At 42.5% G+C, this 16,293-nt stretch overlaps 1 protein-coding gene across 2 annotated transcripts in view; it reads left to right on the top strand.

The window, feature by feature from the left end:
• Positions 1-1,812: 1,812 nt before the first annotated feature.
• The window catches only part of MTUS2 (microtubule associated scaffold protein 2), a 304,252-nt gene continuing 289,771 nt past the window's right edge, over positions 1,813-16,293 (top strand). For both annotated transcript variants that reach the window (XM_084629404.1, XM_084629405.1), the window contains exons 1-2: positions 1,813-4,183; positions 9,963-10,203. In XM_084629404.1, the coding sequence (XP_084485530.1) occupies positions 1,880-4,183; positions 9,963-10,203 (2,545 nt within the window). In that variant the 5' untranslated portion in view covers positions 1,813-1,879. The remainder of the gene's footprint in view (positions 4,184-9,962; positions 10,204-16,293) is intronic.

Consider the following 16,293-nt stretch of genomic DNA (forward strand, 5'->3'; position numbering starts at 1 on the left):
AAATTCTGGTACTGTAATTCTGCAAAATATTTTAATTGGAGAAAGTCCAAATTTTAAATAAAACCTTTAAATATCTACAATCAGTTCAATAATTTAATCTCTGAGAGTAAGGGCAGAACATAACATTAATTTAAAATTCATATCCTAAAGTGCTCCAAGGATAAGATGTATAATAACACGGTTCTGTGATATTGAAATGGAGGTCTGATATAATGTTCTGTTTCATGAATTAATGTAATTAGTTAATGTTTGTTCTAGAGGGGGAACTGAGCCAGAAGCTGGAATCCAAACCCAACCGTGTGTCTGTCTGTGTGTGTGTGCACACGTGCACAAATCTGGACTTGAACTCTGATCTGAAAGTTAGGATCAGGGCCTTTTTGTATAATGGGCTGAACTGGAACCTTGAGTCTAGAGGGATTTTGAAATTCCATCCTAAACTTGCATCCAGATGTTATAGATAGAGCCTATCTCCAAAATGGGCTGATCCAGTACCTCCTAACGGGAATCTCAATATCTTAGGGTATTAAGGTGGTGGTTTCAAATCTGGGTCTCAGTTTTTCAGCTTTGGCTCATTTCTAGTTTTCCAAATGCACATATTACTACATGTTAAACATTATTCATATTACTAATTACTTTTGAATTACTTGAGATAAAATGCGAGGACACAAGTGTAGAAAGCTGTCTTCCTGCCATTGCAGTTGACAGAGGATGCCTGCTCCCTTTGAGCGCCCTACAAAAAGTCAGGGAGGGCCTGCTTTGATGGCTGTAACATAGCTTACATCTGTACTGCGAACGAAGGGTGTGATTTCCAGCTCGTGTAGACATATTTGTACTAGCTCAGATCTAAGCTAATATGCCAGAAGTAGTGGCCATGGTAGCGGCAGCACGGCTTAGCCATGCCAACTACAAACCTGCCTGACTGGTGGGAACGCACTTGGCACAGCTAAGCCGTGCCTCCACTGCAGCTACCCATGCCACCACGGCTGCTATTTATGCTCACGCCAGCTCTTGTTGAGCTAGCATGGGTATGTGTCTGCAAGCATGGAAGCCCATCCCTAGCTCCTAGAGTAGATAGAGCCTTAACATGTGTATTACTGCCATCTGGGGGAGGGAGGGAAGCCAAGTAAACTTTTCCTGACGTTGCCAGAATTTTGTTCCTCAGGACTTGTGTACACTAGAAAGTGTTGTCATTTTAACTATATTGGGATGGTTAAGTGGTATAACTCTCTCAGTTATATCCGTATACAAGTGCTTATACCAGTGTAGCTTTTTTCTGTATGGGAAGCGAAGAAAGCTATGATATAATTACATCCACACTAGTGCTTATATGGGTATAACACACACACATCACACCCCTTTCCAACATAGTTATGATGATACACCTTTTCTGGCGTACACCAAGCCATGGTCTACAAATATTTGTTATTAGCAATAATTGAAAATGTACATAAAGTGTTATGAGACATTAATCTGTGGATGCAACAGTGAGTATTGCTAGTGACATCATTTGAGTTAACAACATGTGTGTGGGTTTTTTTTTAAGCCCCGTGACCTAATGTAACTTTTTTTTCTTCCCTTATAGGTTAAATGGACTAACTGGCTCTCATTCTGAGGGAACCTAATGTCTATATCTTGCTTTAAATAAATCTCTACTGTATGTCAAAAAGATTTCTCAAGTCAGGAAGCTGCTGTGAAAGCCATTGAAGCAGCATAAAAATGTGAATCTAACAAGACTCCAAACAGCTTGAGAAAGAATTTTCTACTGATCAGTTTGTAATTTAAATCCTTAACCGAAGCATGCATAATAGCTAAACTGGTTGAAGAGAGAGCTTGCTCCTTAAATAGGACTGTCAAAAAAGCAGTCACCTGAAATTTCAAAATGAGTGCATCACTGATACCAAGTGAGCCATGTTACACCCAGCTGCAGGACAACAGAAATGAAATAAAAAATAACAATGAAAGCATAATAAGTATGGGAGATACAAATGCCAACCAAATTATGACAAAGGTCAGAAGCACTGAAGGGGAGGTCAAGAGATGTGATTTGACAGCTGATCCTGGAAGTGTGCATACTGGTGGGTCAGAGAACATTACGCAGTTGGATACAGAGCAGAATAAACTTCTGGTCTTTAAGGAATCTCAGATTTGTGACATCAATGTACAAAAATTTAGGTTGCCTCCCACCATAAACAAGGAATTGGATAAAGATTACAGGACTGATGAAGTTAAGGATACTTCAAAGAAAATTCGAATTAGCCGAGGAAAAAGTCTGTCTAATTTGAAGAGCAGTGCAAATGACACCAGTTCAGGGGTTCTTTCAAAAGATGATGATGAATTTACCCGGCATATTTCTAAGGATAAAATGATCAGGACCATGGAAGCTGAAGGAATAAAAAGGCTTTCTTTGGGAAGATCAAGTAAATTTTCTACTAAAACAGAAGCATTTTCAAAAGAACGTGTGTCGTGTAAACGTTCGCTTTCTGCATCACTGGATTCCATTGATACATCACATCATTTGATTGGTGATACTGAGAAATCACAGAAAACACCAGTGGATCATTTTCTAGGTATGGTTTTTCATCCACTTGACAATACCTCAGAGGAAAATACAGTGTTTTATTCAAAACCATCTACCTCAGAAAACAAGAAAGTAAATATTCCAGAGATCCAAATGGATGTGGAAGATGTACCAAATGTTAACAGTAAAAGCACACAGCATCCTACTCACGTAGATCTAAATTTAAGTGGTAAGCCCAGTGAAGTCTCTAGTAAGTCAGAAGCACAATTAGGTCAGGGTGATAAGAGTAAAAAACTGGAGCTAAAAAATCCACCACTTGTACCATCTAAGAATATTTGTCAACAAAAAATTGAGAGAATTATGTTGGTAGAATTTCTAGGATGTCAAAGAAAAGAAAGTACATTGGTACAAGAGAAGAAAGGATGTGGAGCTGAAGTTTCCAAAATGCAAGCTCCCCAGTTTCAAGACTTTTGTAGTAAAGTAGGGGATCCGCTCTTAAACCAAGTGGTAGCCTATGCTGAGGACAGACTACTAAGTGGTAATAACACCTGCCCTGGGTTAGGAAGAGAAAGTAGTAATGATGAAAACAGGGCAGCTAATCAAGGTCGTCAGGAATACATAACAGACAAAGAAATTGGATCTGTATTTCCTCTTAGTGATGATAGCAAATCCAGTGGCAAACTGACACCTACAAGAAATAGAAACTTACTTGAAGCTGGTACAAGTTGCATTCAGACAGTTGGTGGGCATATATCTTTTCTACACAACGTTAGTCTTCCTTACAACAAAACCATGAAAGTTAATGAGAATAAACTGATGCTAGTCAAAGGGAACACTGAAAACACCACAATGTCTGCCTCTGATCTCTCAGATCAACACAGAGTGCTTAGTACAGAAACAATGTCAAATGAACAGCCAAACAACCAGAATAATGATGTGGAAACCACAAGCTTTTCAGTTCATAATAAAAAGACAGCTATTGCAAAGAAATATCTTTCAGATGAAGCATCAGAGAGTTATAAAATTTCAGCAAGGGCTGATGCCTTTTTCTGTGTCCCAACTTCCTTGCACCCAGTGGCAACTGTGAATGTTAATAATCAGCCCACAATTTCAAACAGCAATTTAAAGGATCTTTATTCACTTCATGTTGACAAGCTGTCACCCTCCTCAGTCCTATCTCCCATTGACAGTACCCAGTTGTTAAACATATCCCCTAAAGTGCCTATCAAGACTGCTGCCAACAGTGGAATCCCCAAACCAATCCTTGTCCATTCCAAGGGCTCCCTTACAGCCAAAGGTGATGTGGAGAGCGACGGCAGTGAAAAGCCTGAAGAAAACATCGAGATAAAACCTGCCATACCCAAACCCAAACACGTGAGACCTAAGATCATCACTTACATTAGAAGAAATCCTCAGTCTATAGACCATCTTGACCCTTCCTTTGCCTCAACTGAGCTGCCCTATGGTCCCCCTGTGTGCGGTATGCCCATGGCAAAAGAACAGCAGATACTGAGTGGTGGGGACATTAAACCATCTAACATTCTGTATGACAAATTTAAACCCGACTTGCAAAAGCCAAGAATCTATGGTTCAGGACTTGTGGTATCTGGCATTAAACCCCCAGGGCATCATTTTGGTCAAATGAGTGAAAAGTTTTTACAGGAGGTAAGGAGATAACCACCTCTTTTGTATACCTATTGACGTTTGTTTGTTTGCTTGTTTCTTTGAGGAAAATAGCAGAGATTGGCTGTAAAACCTGAAAACAGTAAATCAATACTGGGATATATGTGGGCATTGTAAACAAATTTTCTTAACTGTTTCGACGAATAGTCTGTTGCTGGAAGCTGTCATTGTACTGTCACAGTGCTTCCCAGAAGCACACAGTCACCCCCTAATATTTGAAAACTATAAATGGGAACATTGGAGAGAGAGAAAGGCCTGTCTCTTAACTCCATTGACATACATGGGTCTAGGCAAGCCTTTTGAAGAGACAGCTGAAGAAAATGGTCACTATTTGCTGGTAAACAGGAGCTTTTCCTCCTCCAGAGGAAGGTTGGCAGGTATGTCCAGCAAGAGCTCTGGACTGTTGACATGCAGTAGGACTAGAAGAGTTTGCCTCTCATTTGGATGAACCGAAAAACAGGGCCTTTCAAAGCTGCTGTAAGACAATTTATAATGTTTAGTAAAATGTTTATGTCTTGGTTCATTTTGCAGTGGACGGGTATATTAACCATTCTCTCAAAATAACAGAATTTTCATTTCCCCGGCTGTTTCTCAATGCAGTCAGAGGATAACTGAATTTCCTATGGCCCATTCAGTACCGCCTTGCCAAGATGTCTGCTTCCAGTTTGGTCACTCTGGGCAAGATCATGGTTCACCTTCTACCCCCATTGTCAGTTACAGACTGCTTCTGTGCCACTACGCCCCCTCCAGTGCAGAAGGGCAGGGGAGTGGGCAAGCAGGGGTCACAGTTGAGTCCCTGGTTAATTTGTGGGACAGCTACTTACTGCCCATTACTTGGGACTTGTGGTACATTATGATACAGTCGTTACATGGTCACATACTATTTTTTCCACATTCCCCCACACACACTCCCAGTGCACAGGATGAAAGGTGCTCACTGTCTGAGCAGCTATTCAGTATTTTGTTTTATCCTCATTGTTCACTGTGTGGCCCTGGCCTTATTAACCACGTACAATTCAAACCCCTCTTTGAAGATGGAATTATTAATTTCTAATGAGTTTGTTGGTGGCACCCATCACCATGGTATCTGAGTGCTTCACAAATATTAATTTATTTTTGTAATACTCTCTGTCAAGTAAGGTGGTATTTTTTATTCCCATTTTACAGATGGGGAACTGAGGCACAGAAATTAAGGCCTAAGTATCCTCTAGCTTCAGGTGCTGTAACAGGGCAGTCTGTCCAGCTAAGGACAGTGGGCCCTGGGGCCAGCCAACCCTGTTCTAGAACATGGCACCTTTAATTCAGTTATTCAGGAAGAATCAGCAGACCAAGCTGGGAAGGGGGGCCAAATGCCAGAATCAGGTGACCACCTCCTGAGCATTATGAAGGACCACTCTTAGCTCAGTGACGGGGAAGGCCAAGAGTCAGGAGAGATGACTCTGAGGGGGTAGAACCAGAATCTTGATGGGCCAGGGAGGCCTGCCAGGATTAAAGTACAGCCCCAGGAAAGAAGGGCTGTGGATACACTGTTCACAGGGGAAAGGAATTTTAGCTGATGATTAGAGCTGAAAAGACTTGAGGAAAAAGACTTTTCAGAGAGGCCAGGCTGGTACGTAGGAAGAAGTTCTAAGAAGGAAAGGTAGAACGAGCTAGAGTTTGAATTACGTAGCATATAGCCCAGTAGTTTAGGGTTCCCAGGGTCAAGAAGCCACAGTAGAGGTTAGGTGTGTGTTCTCCCAATGCTGTCACCCTATGAGGGGATGCAGCTACTCTTGCTAGTAAGGGGAGAGAAAGGGACTGACCAGAGCCCAGGAGGGCTGGAAGCTGAGCCCAAGAGAAGGGCCAAAGACTGTGGTATGGAACAGTCAGACCCTGTGGAGAAGGGCTCTGCCTGGCACAGGTCTGGAGTGGAAATCTGATGTTGGTGTTTTACTTTGGACTTTTGTTACCTTGGAAGGGGTTGCATTCTGTAGCCTAGCTCTAAGGCTAAGTCACCTCTATAACTGAACCTTGCTGAAGGCTTAAAGAACTAATGGAGAGAAAGGGAAATCAAGGCAGGGTGACTGCAGTGCCACACCATGGGGATGGGTTCTGGTAGTGCTGCCTGTCAAATTTCAAGTCCTTGCTCCAAAGCATGGAGGTCAGTAGAACCTCTCAATGAAAGGGCTATAAGAATCTTATTTTACATGGGTCATATAACATAATTTTCCCTTGTATGCAGTGTAGTTGTAGCCATGTCGGTCCCACCTTTTATTGTCTCTCAGCAACAGAAGTAGGTCCAATAAAAGATATTACCTCACCCACCTTGTCTCCATAATTTTCCCTTATCTCATTCTCAGAAAAGGTTGAATGAAATAAATAAATAAATAAATAAATAAATCACCAGAGCGCAGACACCCAACAAGGAAAAGCTTGTCCTGAACGTAAAGTTTATTAAATGTAAAGATTGTAAAGTCTTATAATGGAAAATGCTGGGCAATCTTAACTGTAGGCATTGCTACCAGTTCTGTTTAGAATTAGCCGTATTGTGGAAGTTGCTAATTTGCACTTAACTGCTGACTTTTCAAGTGATGGAGGCACATTGGTTTATACATAGAGTGAGTAGGAGATATTTATTGCATACCATGGCATGTGAAATCAGAAGTCTAAAATTACAGGAGTTGGGAGCTTTAACAGGATATATCAGTTCATTCTTTAAAAGCCCCAAACAGCTAATGCAGAATACTATAGGCCAAAACGAGCCTTGTAATCAGGTACAACTCCACTGAAGCCAATCAAATTACACCCTATCTACATTTGTCCCAAAGTACAAACCATAAAAACGGACTCAATCCACAAACAGCAATTTTGTCTCATTCAGAATAGAGCGATTGTGTGTGGAATTTTTTTTTTAAACAAACATATTTACTGTATTTGCTGAGAAATGATCAGGCAAGTCCTCCTGGATTCCATCAGAGGATTCATTTTAAATTTGTGATAATCTTTTCATGTTAGGGGGTAACCAGACAGCAAGTGTGAAAAATTGGGACGGGGTTGGGAGGTAATAGGAATCTATATAAGAAAAATACCCCAAAATCGGGACTGTCCCTATAAAATCGGGACATCTGGTCACCTTATTTCATGTCTGCAGCCCTGCTGTCTAACCTATAGAGCACTGTCAATAAAGATAACACAAGTAGTTTGAAGCCTTGGCAAAACTAACTCAGCTTATTAAAAATGCATGGTCTCTGTATTCAAAGAATTTCTCTGTTCCTTCTGTTTAGGAATTTGTTGTTGGTCTATTCACTGCCAGTTATAAACAAAATGATAGGAAGTGTATAATGCAATCTGACTGAAATATGCTGATATGAGGAGAAAAGATAACTAAATCTTATCCAGGAAAAAAATCTCACACCTAAAAGCTTCAGTAAAACTACTACATTGATTAATTTTGAAAAATTAAGATAATTTACTTTTCATACAAGTTAGGCATCAGGAATCAGACATATGTAATGAAAACCTGAATTCTAAAATAGAAAAGTAGGTCATATAAATATAATACAAAGAAAGAAGAATGTTACTGAAGATTTAATGGTGGAAAACGAGGCTACATTTATGGTGAAAAATGTAGAGCAAAGATAAAATGCTCAGGCCTGGTGTACACTAGGAAATTAGGTCGGTATAACTGCATTGCTCCGGGGTGTGAAAAATCCACACCCCGTGAGTGACTCAGTTAAACTGACCTAACCCCTGGTGTAGACAGCGCTAGGTCGACAGGAGAATTCTCCCTTCAGTGAGGTGAATTACGCTGACAGAAGAACCCCCTCCTGTTGGCATAGGTTGTTCCTTTGCTGAAGTGCTACAGCAGCGCAGCTGCAGCGTTTTACGTGTGGACAAGCCCTAAATATCTACAGTATCTGTCTTATCAGAATTTCAGTATAAAATATGCAAAACCCTAAAAGATTCTAAACTGATTCTGTAATAGTTTAAGGCCAATCTTATGTATTTTGGAATGTTAAAGATGTGCTTATGAATCTGCTAGGATCAAAGCTCCTATAGTCACTGTTAAAGTGCATCCTCTAAATGCTTATAATTGCTGAAAAGATATGGGCTTGCCATATTAAATACATTGTAATTTACAGCAGAATTAATTAATCAGTAGATATTCTTCTGCATACGTGATGGCCTGAGGCTATTTTTGATTAATTTTTAAAATAAATTTAGCCCTGATTTCCAAGCCACTCCCCCCCCCCCCCAAATAACCCCAAACCCCTAACTGGGACACACTGGAAAATATTAAAGGGTCCTTAACAGAGAATTATGATTTATATTTTAAAAGAAAAGTCTACAAAAGTTGGACTCCAACCCAGAGTGCTAATCGGGTCAATAGTGTAAATGTGTCTTAGCAAACTGTGGAGAAGTGAACATCCATAGGTATGTGACATCGCTGTCTTCTTTTATCCCAAGTCATGGAAATCAGCCACAGCCTGAAGAGGTGGACTCAGGGCAGGTCTACACTTCAAGCGTTGCAGCTGTAGTACTTAGTGAAGACTCTACCTAAGCTGACGGGACTCACGGGAGAACTTCTCCCATCAGCTTAGGTACTCCACGTCCCTGAGAGTTGGTAGCTATGCCAACAGGAGAAGTCCTCCCATTCACATAGCACTCTCTACACTGGGAGTTTGGTTGGTATTACTACGTCGCTCACGGGGTGGATTTCAGTTAAACTGACATAAGTTTGTAGTGTAGACCAAGCCTCAGCATGTGTGGAGCTAAGCACATATATAGGTCTTTGCAGGTTCACGGCCTTTATGTGGAGAATTTGCTCTGCTGTTGTTTGTGGGGCTGTGCCTTTCATCAGGATTCAGACAATAGCCCGTTTATTTGGGACATGAATCCTGAAAGGTTCATATGAATCCTGAAAGGTTCATGAATTGGACCACACATTTGTCAAAAATGTTTCCCTCTTTTAAGAAGCTTCAGTTTCAGGGAGCAGAAACAGCACCATGTGATTTAGGTTACCTACTACATACCATGAATAATGAATAACGAAAGCCAAAGTGAACAGTTTGTGATTAGCCTGTATGGTAATGTGTTTCATACCAAACTATCTGGCAAATGCTTATGAATAGCAAATAAATTCATAGGACTCAGGGTCATTCTGTGAACAAATAAGGCCAAGTTTCTTTGTATACCTTCATCACAATGAATGTGAACATATTAATCTCAAATGAGATTATTTTTCTGATGAAATTAGCTAAAAGTACTTTTAACTTTGTTTATAATTGTTTCATTCATCATGGTGTAAAAATTAAATTCTCCACATTCCTGTAATAAAAGACAACTTGCTCATCCAAGAAACTTTGCTCGAGATGAGTATCTTTTTAAAAAAAATAGAGCTCTGGTTTATCTTCCAATAAGGAGTATTTTAAATAACATCCAAAAAAATTCCCTTTACTCATTTTCTTGGCACATCATTCTCCATGGTCAAGGAGATTTACCTTTCAGGTGTTAATAGTGTCACTTCATTTTCACTACTTGAGGCTTTTTCTGAGAGCAAGGGTCAGTGGTGTGTTGCATTTGGCTGGGTTGTGAATGAAATTTTTATTCCATGGCTAATGATCAATGTGATCAAACCATCACATTTCGAATCTCCTCCCATGCTGATCTCAAAGCAGCAACCACAAAGAGGAGAAATTAGTCATAGTCTTTACAAGCAAATGTAAGCTCCTGGATGTGTGAGTACACTGCAGTGATAGCTGTTTCATTTGTTTCTCTATAGGTTGGGAAAAGGCCTATGAAAGAAGAATTCTGTTCTCCGCCATATACCCACTATGAGGTATCCCCAAGTTTTTATCGATCTGCCATGATACTTAAACCACAGTTAGGACTGGGTGCGGTTTCCAGGTTGCCCTCTGCAAAAAGTAGGATTTTGATTGCAAGTCAAAGGTCCTCAGATAGCTGCCTCCATCAACAAGGACAAATAACAAATGCGTCCAGCCTTTATCATCCTGAGGCTTCAGGTAAACTACAAACACTTCCTTTCTTTTAACTATAATCAGTAATTACTTTTTCAGACAGGCATATGACAAAATGAGCAATACCTTGGCCTGATACCAGAAAGCTCTAATATCACTCTACAAGATTCCTTTATCCAGTCTGAGGTAAGACTCTGCTGACTAAGGAGCCTGGGGCTTGTAGGAAGGTTACTGGGTCTCTTGCCAAGGAGGAAGAATCAGTTTAGTACCAGTCATTACAGTGCTTGTGTACCTGATCCTCCTCCTCCCTGTAGGTGTCTGAAATGTCTTATCTGCAATAGTTGGAGGTCAGTTACCTTCGCTGTTGTACCAGGGAAGTTAATTGAACACTTTTTGCCCCATCACAAAAGTCCTTTTTAGAATTTACTATCTCATTCCACCCCCTCCCCCATAACACTGTGTTCTGTTCTGATGTGCGTCACAGTATTAAAATATGCTGGCAGAGAAGTGAAATTTACTACAATCCTGATCTTCTGAAGGCCTGGCAAGGACCTCTTCTCTGCCAGAACATTGAACACAGCGCAAGATCAAGCAGACTAATATGAAGGGGGAGGGAGAGAACAATAGAAGAATGTGAGGGAAAGAGTCAAACACAGCAGGACAGAAATAATCCTCCTCCTCATCATCAGACCTTACACAATTTATCCATAATGGCTTTCATCCTGAAGGATATCAAAGATTGTTAGAATGTGTATATATAAGATCTGGTTCACAGACCACTGAAATGCAGCCTTCTCTGGAGTGGAACATGGTAGCCACTTAACAGCATACCATACTACATAGAAATGCAGGACAAGAAGTAAAGCTGCAGTTAAAAACTCCCTAAGGCATTTAGGTGGGCAGAATAGAATATGACCCCAACATAGTGCTTAACACCAACTCTGCCCTTGAAAAGAGTGCCGTTCGATAGTTAAAAGCACAGTTTGTCTGGATCTTAGTTTTGCATCTCATCAGAAAGTCAGTACCTCCAGCAGCACAGTGCCTCCTATCGCCATCTTGGTGAAATTGGTGCTGTATTGCCTCAGTACCTGGATTTTTTTCTCTGTGGTCCTATTTGCAAATATTGGCCAAACCCGTCTCTGCATAACTTCTGAGAATTTACAAGATCACAGAATAAGGTAGTAAAGCTGTAAGTGACACAGGAATATAGGGGGACCCGGGTGGAGGGCTAGGAAGCTAGAAACAATACTGACACTGAGTGGAGATGTAAGAGCTTGAAGGAAGGGAAGGATGAGACAGTCCTTAAAAGGTGGAAACTCAGAGACAATGTAAGTTTATGGGAGAGGCAAACACAGGGAATGGGCATGCTAACATATTTAGTCACTTATCTGATGGTTCAAATGAATGATTTTTATTCACCCTCTTCATAAATAAAATGATTTTATTCACTCTGTACTTTTCATTTTGCAGTCTCTGCTTTTGCCAGTCCATTTCTTTGTTCATTCAAGGACATGCTGTCTTCCACGTATTAGACTTGTCTAGATTATGCATTGTGTCTTACTTCATTAAAGTGGTGTTGTAGCCATGTTGGTCCCAGAATATAAGAGAGAGAAGGTAGGTGAGGTAGACACCAAAAAACATGGACTTTAACAGGGACACTGATTTTATGGCTCATTACAACAGTTTGTACCACACCACATTGCCTGCTACCTTTAATTGCCCAATTAAACAATCTGTGCATAACAATCTAAGCCCAGTTGCCCACTTCATTGCAAGTGACTGGCTCCAACACGATATGCCTTCTGCTTAACAATCTATCCCAACTTGTGTTTAGCTCAGACACTCTGGATTGAGCCTCCTCCTCTAGACCAGAAGAAGAGCTCTGTGGAGCTCAAAAGCTTGTACTTTCTACCACAAAAGTTGGTCTGATAAAATATTTTACCTCACCTACCCCATGTCTTACTGTATGGAACACCATCTGGAAATCCAAGCAGTATCTGTCTGTGCCTTGCCTCTGTTTCTTTTCTGTAATGTCATCTTAAAGTTTCTAATTGACGAGATTTATCCCTTATGAAACAGTTGGCCATTAATTATCAAGTCATATTTTTCTAGTTATTTTGTGATCTCATCACTGATTATCTCTAGGATCTTGTCTGCCATCAAGGCCAGATTTAATTCCTTCGCTCCCCATAGCTTCCTTCTTAAAGAATTTCATTACGTTTGCATCTCTCCAGCCCATTGTTATCTCACCAATTTCAAAGGTACTATTAAAAATAACTCTTGTTGGACTGCTTACGATCTGTTGTGCCATCTCCCTCTGTATCTTGATGTGTAACCCATCTGACCTTGGCATTCCATCTGTTTTTTATTGATTTTTAAATTACACAAAACTTGTTCTGGAATGATTGCCTAATGCCTTGAGTTTTTCATTGTGTTGCCCCAGACACGTTATTTCCATTTCTGTCATCTCACCTCCAATTTCCCTTATGAACAGTGAGATGAAGAACTTGTTTAATTTTTCTGCCATATCTTGTTCCTGTGTTCTTTCCACTGTTCTCTGGTGATTCACTGGTTTTCCTTACTGATCTATTCTTTTTATTTATTACAAGTATCTTCTATTGTTTTCCTTTACTTCCTGGGCAATCCCTCTTTTATTTGCAGTATTTTCTTTCCTTAATACCCATGCAGTATTGGTTAGTATTTTTCTTTGTCATCTTTATAGTTTGTATCCTTAAGTCTTATACAACCCATTTTTCCCTTTGACAGCTTTTTGACTTCTTAAGCCATCTTTATCCGTCTTTTTTTTTTTGAACCGTGTCTCTGAAAAGGAATATATTGCTTATGAAATATGCCAGAGTGACAGCATTGGAAAATGATATCCTTTAACCGTGGAACAGGCATAATATAAGCAGTGGCAGTGTAAGCTTCCGCACAGGTTTCTAGGAATATGTTTCGCTCTCTAGAACAAACTAAGGTTCAGTCTACCATTCGTGCCTATTCTACCCTTTGCTTCAATGATTAGACTGCCAATGAAAGTATCAATTCGCAATAATTGTGAAAGTGATTCTTGTCTTGTGGACACCTCTCTATTAGAATCCGTTCTGAGGGTATGTCTACACTACGGAATAAGGTCGAATTTATAGAAGTCGGTTTTTTAGAAATCGGTTTTATATATTCGAGTGTGTGTGTCCCCACAGAAAATGCTCTAAGTGCATTAAGTGCATTAACTCAGCGGAGCGCTTCCACAGTACCGAGGCTAGAGTCAACTTCCGGAGCGTTGCACTGTGGGTAGCTATCCCGCAGTCTCCGCTGCCCATTGGAATTCTGGGTTGAGATCCCAATGCCTGATGGGGCTAAAACATTGTCGCGGGTGGTTCTGGGTACGTGTCGTCAGGCCCCCGTTCCCTCCCTCCCTCCGTGAAAGCAAGGGCAGACAATCATTTCACCCCTTTTTTCCTGAGTTACCTGTGCAGACGCCATACCACTGCAAGCATGGAGCCCGCTCAGGTAACCGTCACCCTATGTCTCCTGGGTGCTGGCAGACACGGTACGGCATTGCTACACAGTAGCAGCAACCCCTTGCCTTGTGGCAGCAGACGGTACAGTACGACTGGTAGCCGTCATCGTCATGTCCGAGGTGCTCCTGGCCACGTCGGCTGGGAGTGCCTGGGCAGACATGGGTGCAGGGACTAAATTTGGAGTGACTTGAGCAGGTCATTCTCTTTAGTCCTGCAGTCAGTCCTATTGAACCGTCTTATGGTGAGCGGGCAGGCGATACGGACTGCTAGCAGTCGTACTGTACCATCTTCTGCCAGGCAGGCAAGAGATGAGGATTGCTAGCAGTCGTATTGTACCATCTTCTGCCGAGCAGCCATGAGATGTGGATGGCATGCAGTCCTTCTGCACCGTCTGCTGCCAGCCAAAGATGTAAAAGATAGATGGAGTGGGTCAAAACAAGAAATAGACCAGATTTGTTTTGTACTCATTTCCCTCCTCCCCTGTCTAGGGACTCATTCCTCTAGGTCACACTGCAGTCACTCACAGAGAAGGTGCAGCGAGGTAAATCTAGCCATGTATCAATCAGAGGCCAGGCTAACCTTCTTGTTCCAATAAGGACAATAACTTAGGTGCACCATTTCTTATTGGAACCCTCCGTGAAGTCCTGCCTGAAATACTCCTTGATGTAAAGCCACCCCCTTTGTTGATTTTAGCTCCCTGAAGCCAACCCTGTAAGCCGTGTCGTCAGTCGCCCCTCCCTCCGTCAGAGCAATGGCAGACAATCGTTCCGCGCCTTTTTTCTGTGCGGACGCCATACCAAGGCAAGCATGGAGGCCGCTCAGCTCACTTTGGCAATTAGGAGCACATTAAACACCACACGCATTATCCAGCAGTATATGCAGCACCAGAAGCTGGCAAAGCGATACCGGGCGAGGAGGCGACGTCAGCGCGGTCACGTGAGTGATCAGGACATGGACACAGATTTCTCTGAAAGCATGGGCCCTGCCAATGCATGCATCATGGTGCTAATGGGGCAGGTTCATGCTGTGGAACGCCGATTCTGGGCTCAGGAAACAAGCACAGACTGGTGGGACCGCATAGTGTTGCAGGTCTGGGACAATTCCCAGTGGCTGCGAAACTTTCGCATGCGTAAGGGCACTTTCATGGAACTTTGTGACTTGCTTTCCCCTGCCCTGAGGCGCATGAATACCAAGATGAGAGCAGCCCTCACAGTTGAGAAGCGAGTGGCGATAGCCCTGTGGAAGCTTGCAACGCCAGACAGCTACCGGTCAGTTGGGAATCAATTTGGAGTGGGCAAATCTACTGTGGGGGCTGCTGTGATGCAAGTAGCCCACGCAATCAAAGATCTGCTGATATCAAGGGTAGTGACCCTGGGAAATGTGCAGGTCATAGTGGATGGCTTTGCTGCAATGGGATTCCCTAACTGTGGTGGGGCTATAGACGGAACCCATATCCCTATCTTGGCACCGGAGCACCAAGCCGCCGAGTACATAAACCACAAGGGGTACTTTTCGATAGTGCTGCAAGCTCTGGTGGATCACAAGGGACGTTTCACCAACATCAACATGGGATGGCCAGGAAAGGTGCATGATGCTCGCGTCTTCAGGAACTCTGGTCTGTTTCAAAAGCTGCAGGAAGGGACTTTATTCCCAGACCAGAAAATAACTGTTGGGGATGTTGAAATGCCTATATGTATCCTTGGGGACCCAGCCTACCCCTTAATGCCATGGCTCATGAAGCCGTACACAGGCAGCCTGGACAGTAGTCAGGAGCTGTTCAACTACAGGCTGAGCAAGTGCAGAATGGTGGTAGAATGTGCATTTGGACGTTTAAAGGCGCGCTGGCGCAGTTTACTGACTCGCTTAGACCTCAGCGAAACCAATATTCCTACTGTTATTACTGCTTGCTGTGTGCTCCAGAATATCTGTGAGAGTAAGGGGGAGACGTTTATGGCGGGGTGGGAGGTTGAGGCAAATTGCCTGGCTGCTGGTTACGCGCAGCCAGACACCAGGGTGGTTAGAAGAGCACAGGAGGGCGCGGTACGCATCAGAGAAGCTTTGAAAACCAGTTTCATGACTGGCCAGGCTACGGTGTGAAAGTTCTGTTTGTTTCTCCTTGATGAAACCCCCCACCCCTTGGTTCACTCTACTTCCCTGTAAGCTAACCACCCGCCCCTCCTCCCTTCAATCACCGCTTGCAGAGGCAATAAAGTCATTGTTGCTTCACATTCATTCATTCATTCTTTATTCATTCATCACACAAATAGGGGGATGACTACCAAGGTAGCCCAGGAGGGGTGGTGGAGGAGGGAAGGAAAATGCCACACAGCACTTTAAGCACAGCACTTTAAAAGTTTACAACTTTAAAATTTATTGAATGACAGCCTTCTTTTTTTTGGGCAATCCTCTGTGGTGGAGTGGCTGGTTGGCCAGAGGCCCCCCCACCGCGTTCTTGGGCGTCTGGGTGTGGAGGCTATGGAACTTGGGGAGGAGGGCGGTTGGTTACACAGGGGCTGCAGTGGCAGTCTGTGCTCCAGCTGCCTTTGCTGCAGCTCAACCATAAAATGGAGCGTACTGGTTTGGTCCTGCAGCAGCCTCAGCATTGAATCCTGCCTCC

Source organism: Lepidochelys olivacea (assembly GCF_965140295.1).
Source record: "Lepidochelys olivacea isolate rLepOli2 genome assembly, chromosome: 1".
NCBI classification, from domain to species: domain Eukaryota; kingdom Metazoa; phylum Chordata; order Testudines; family Cheloniidae; genus Lepidochelys; species Lepidochelys olivacea.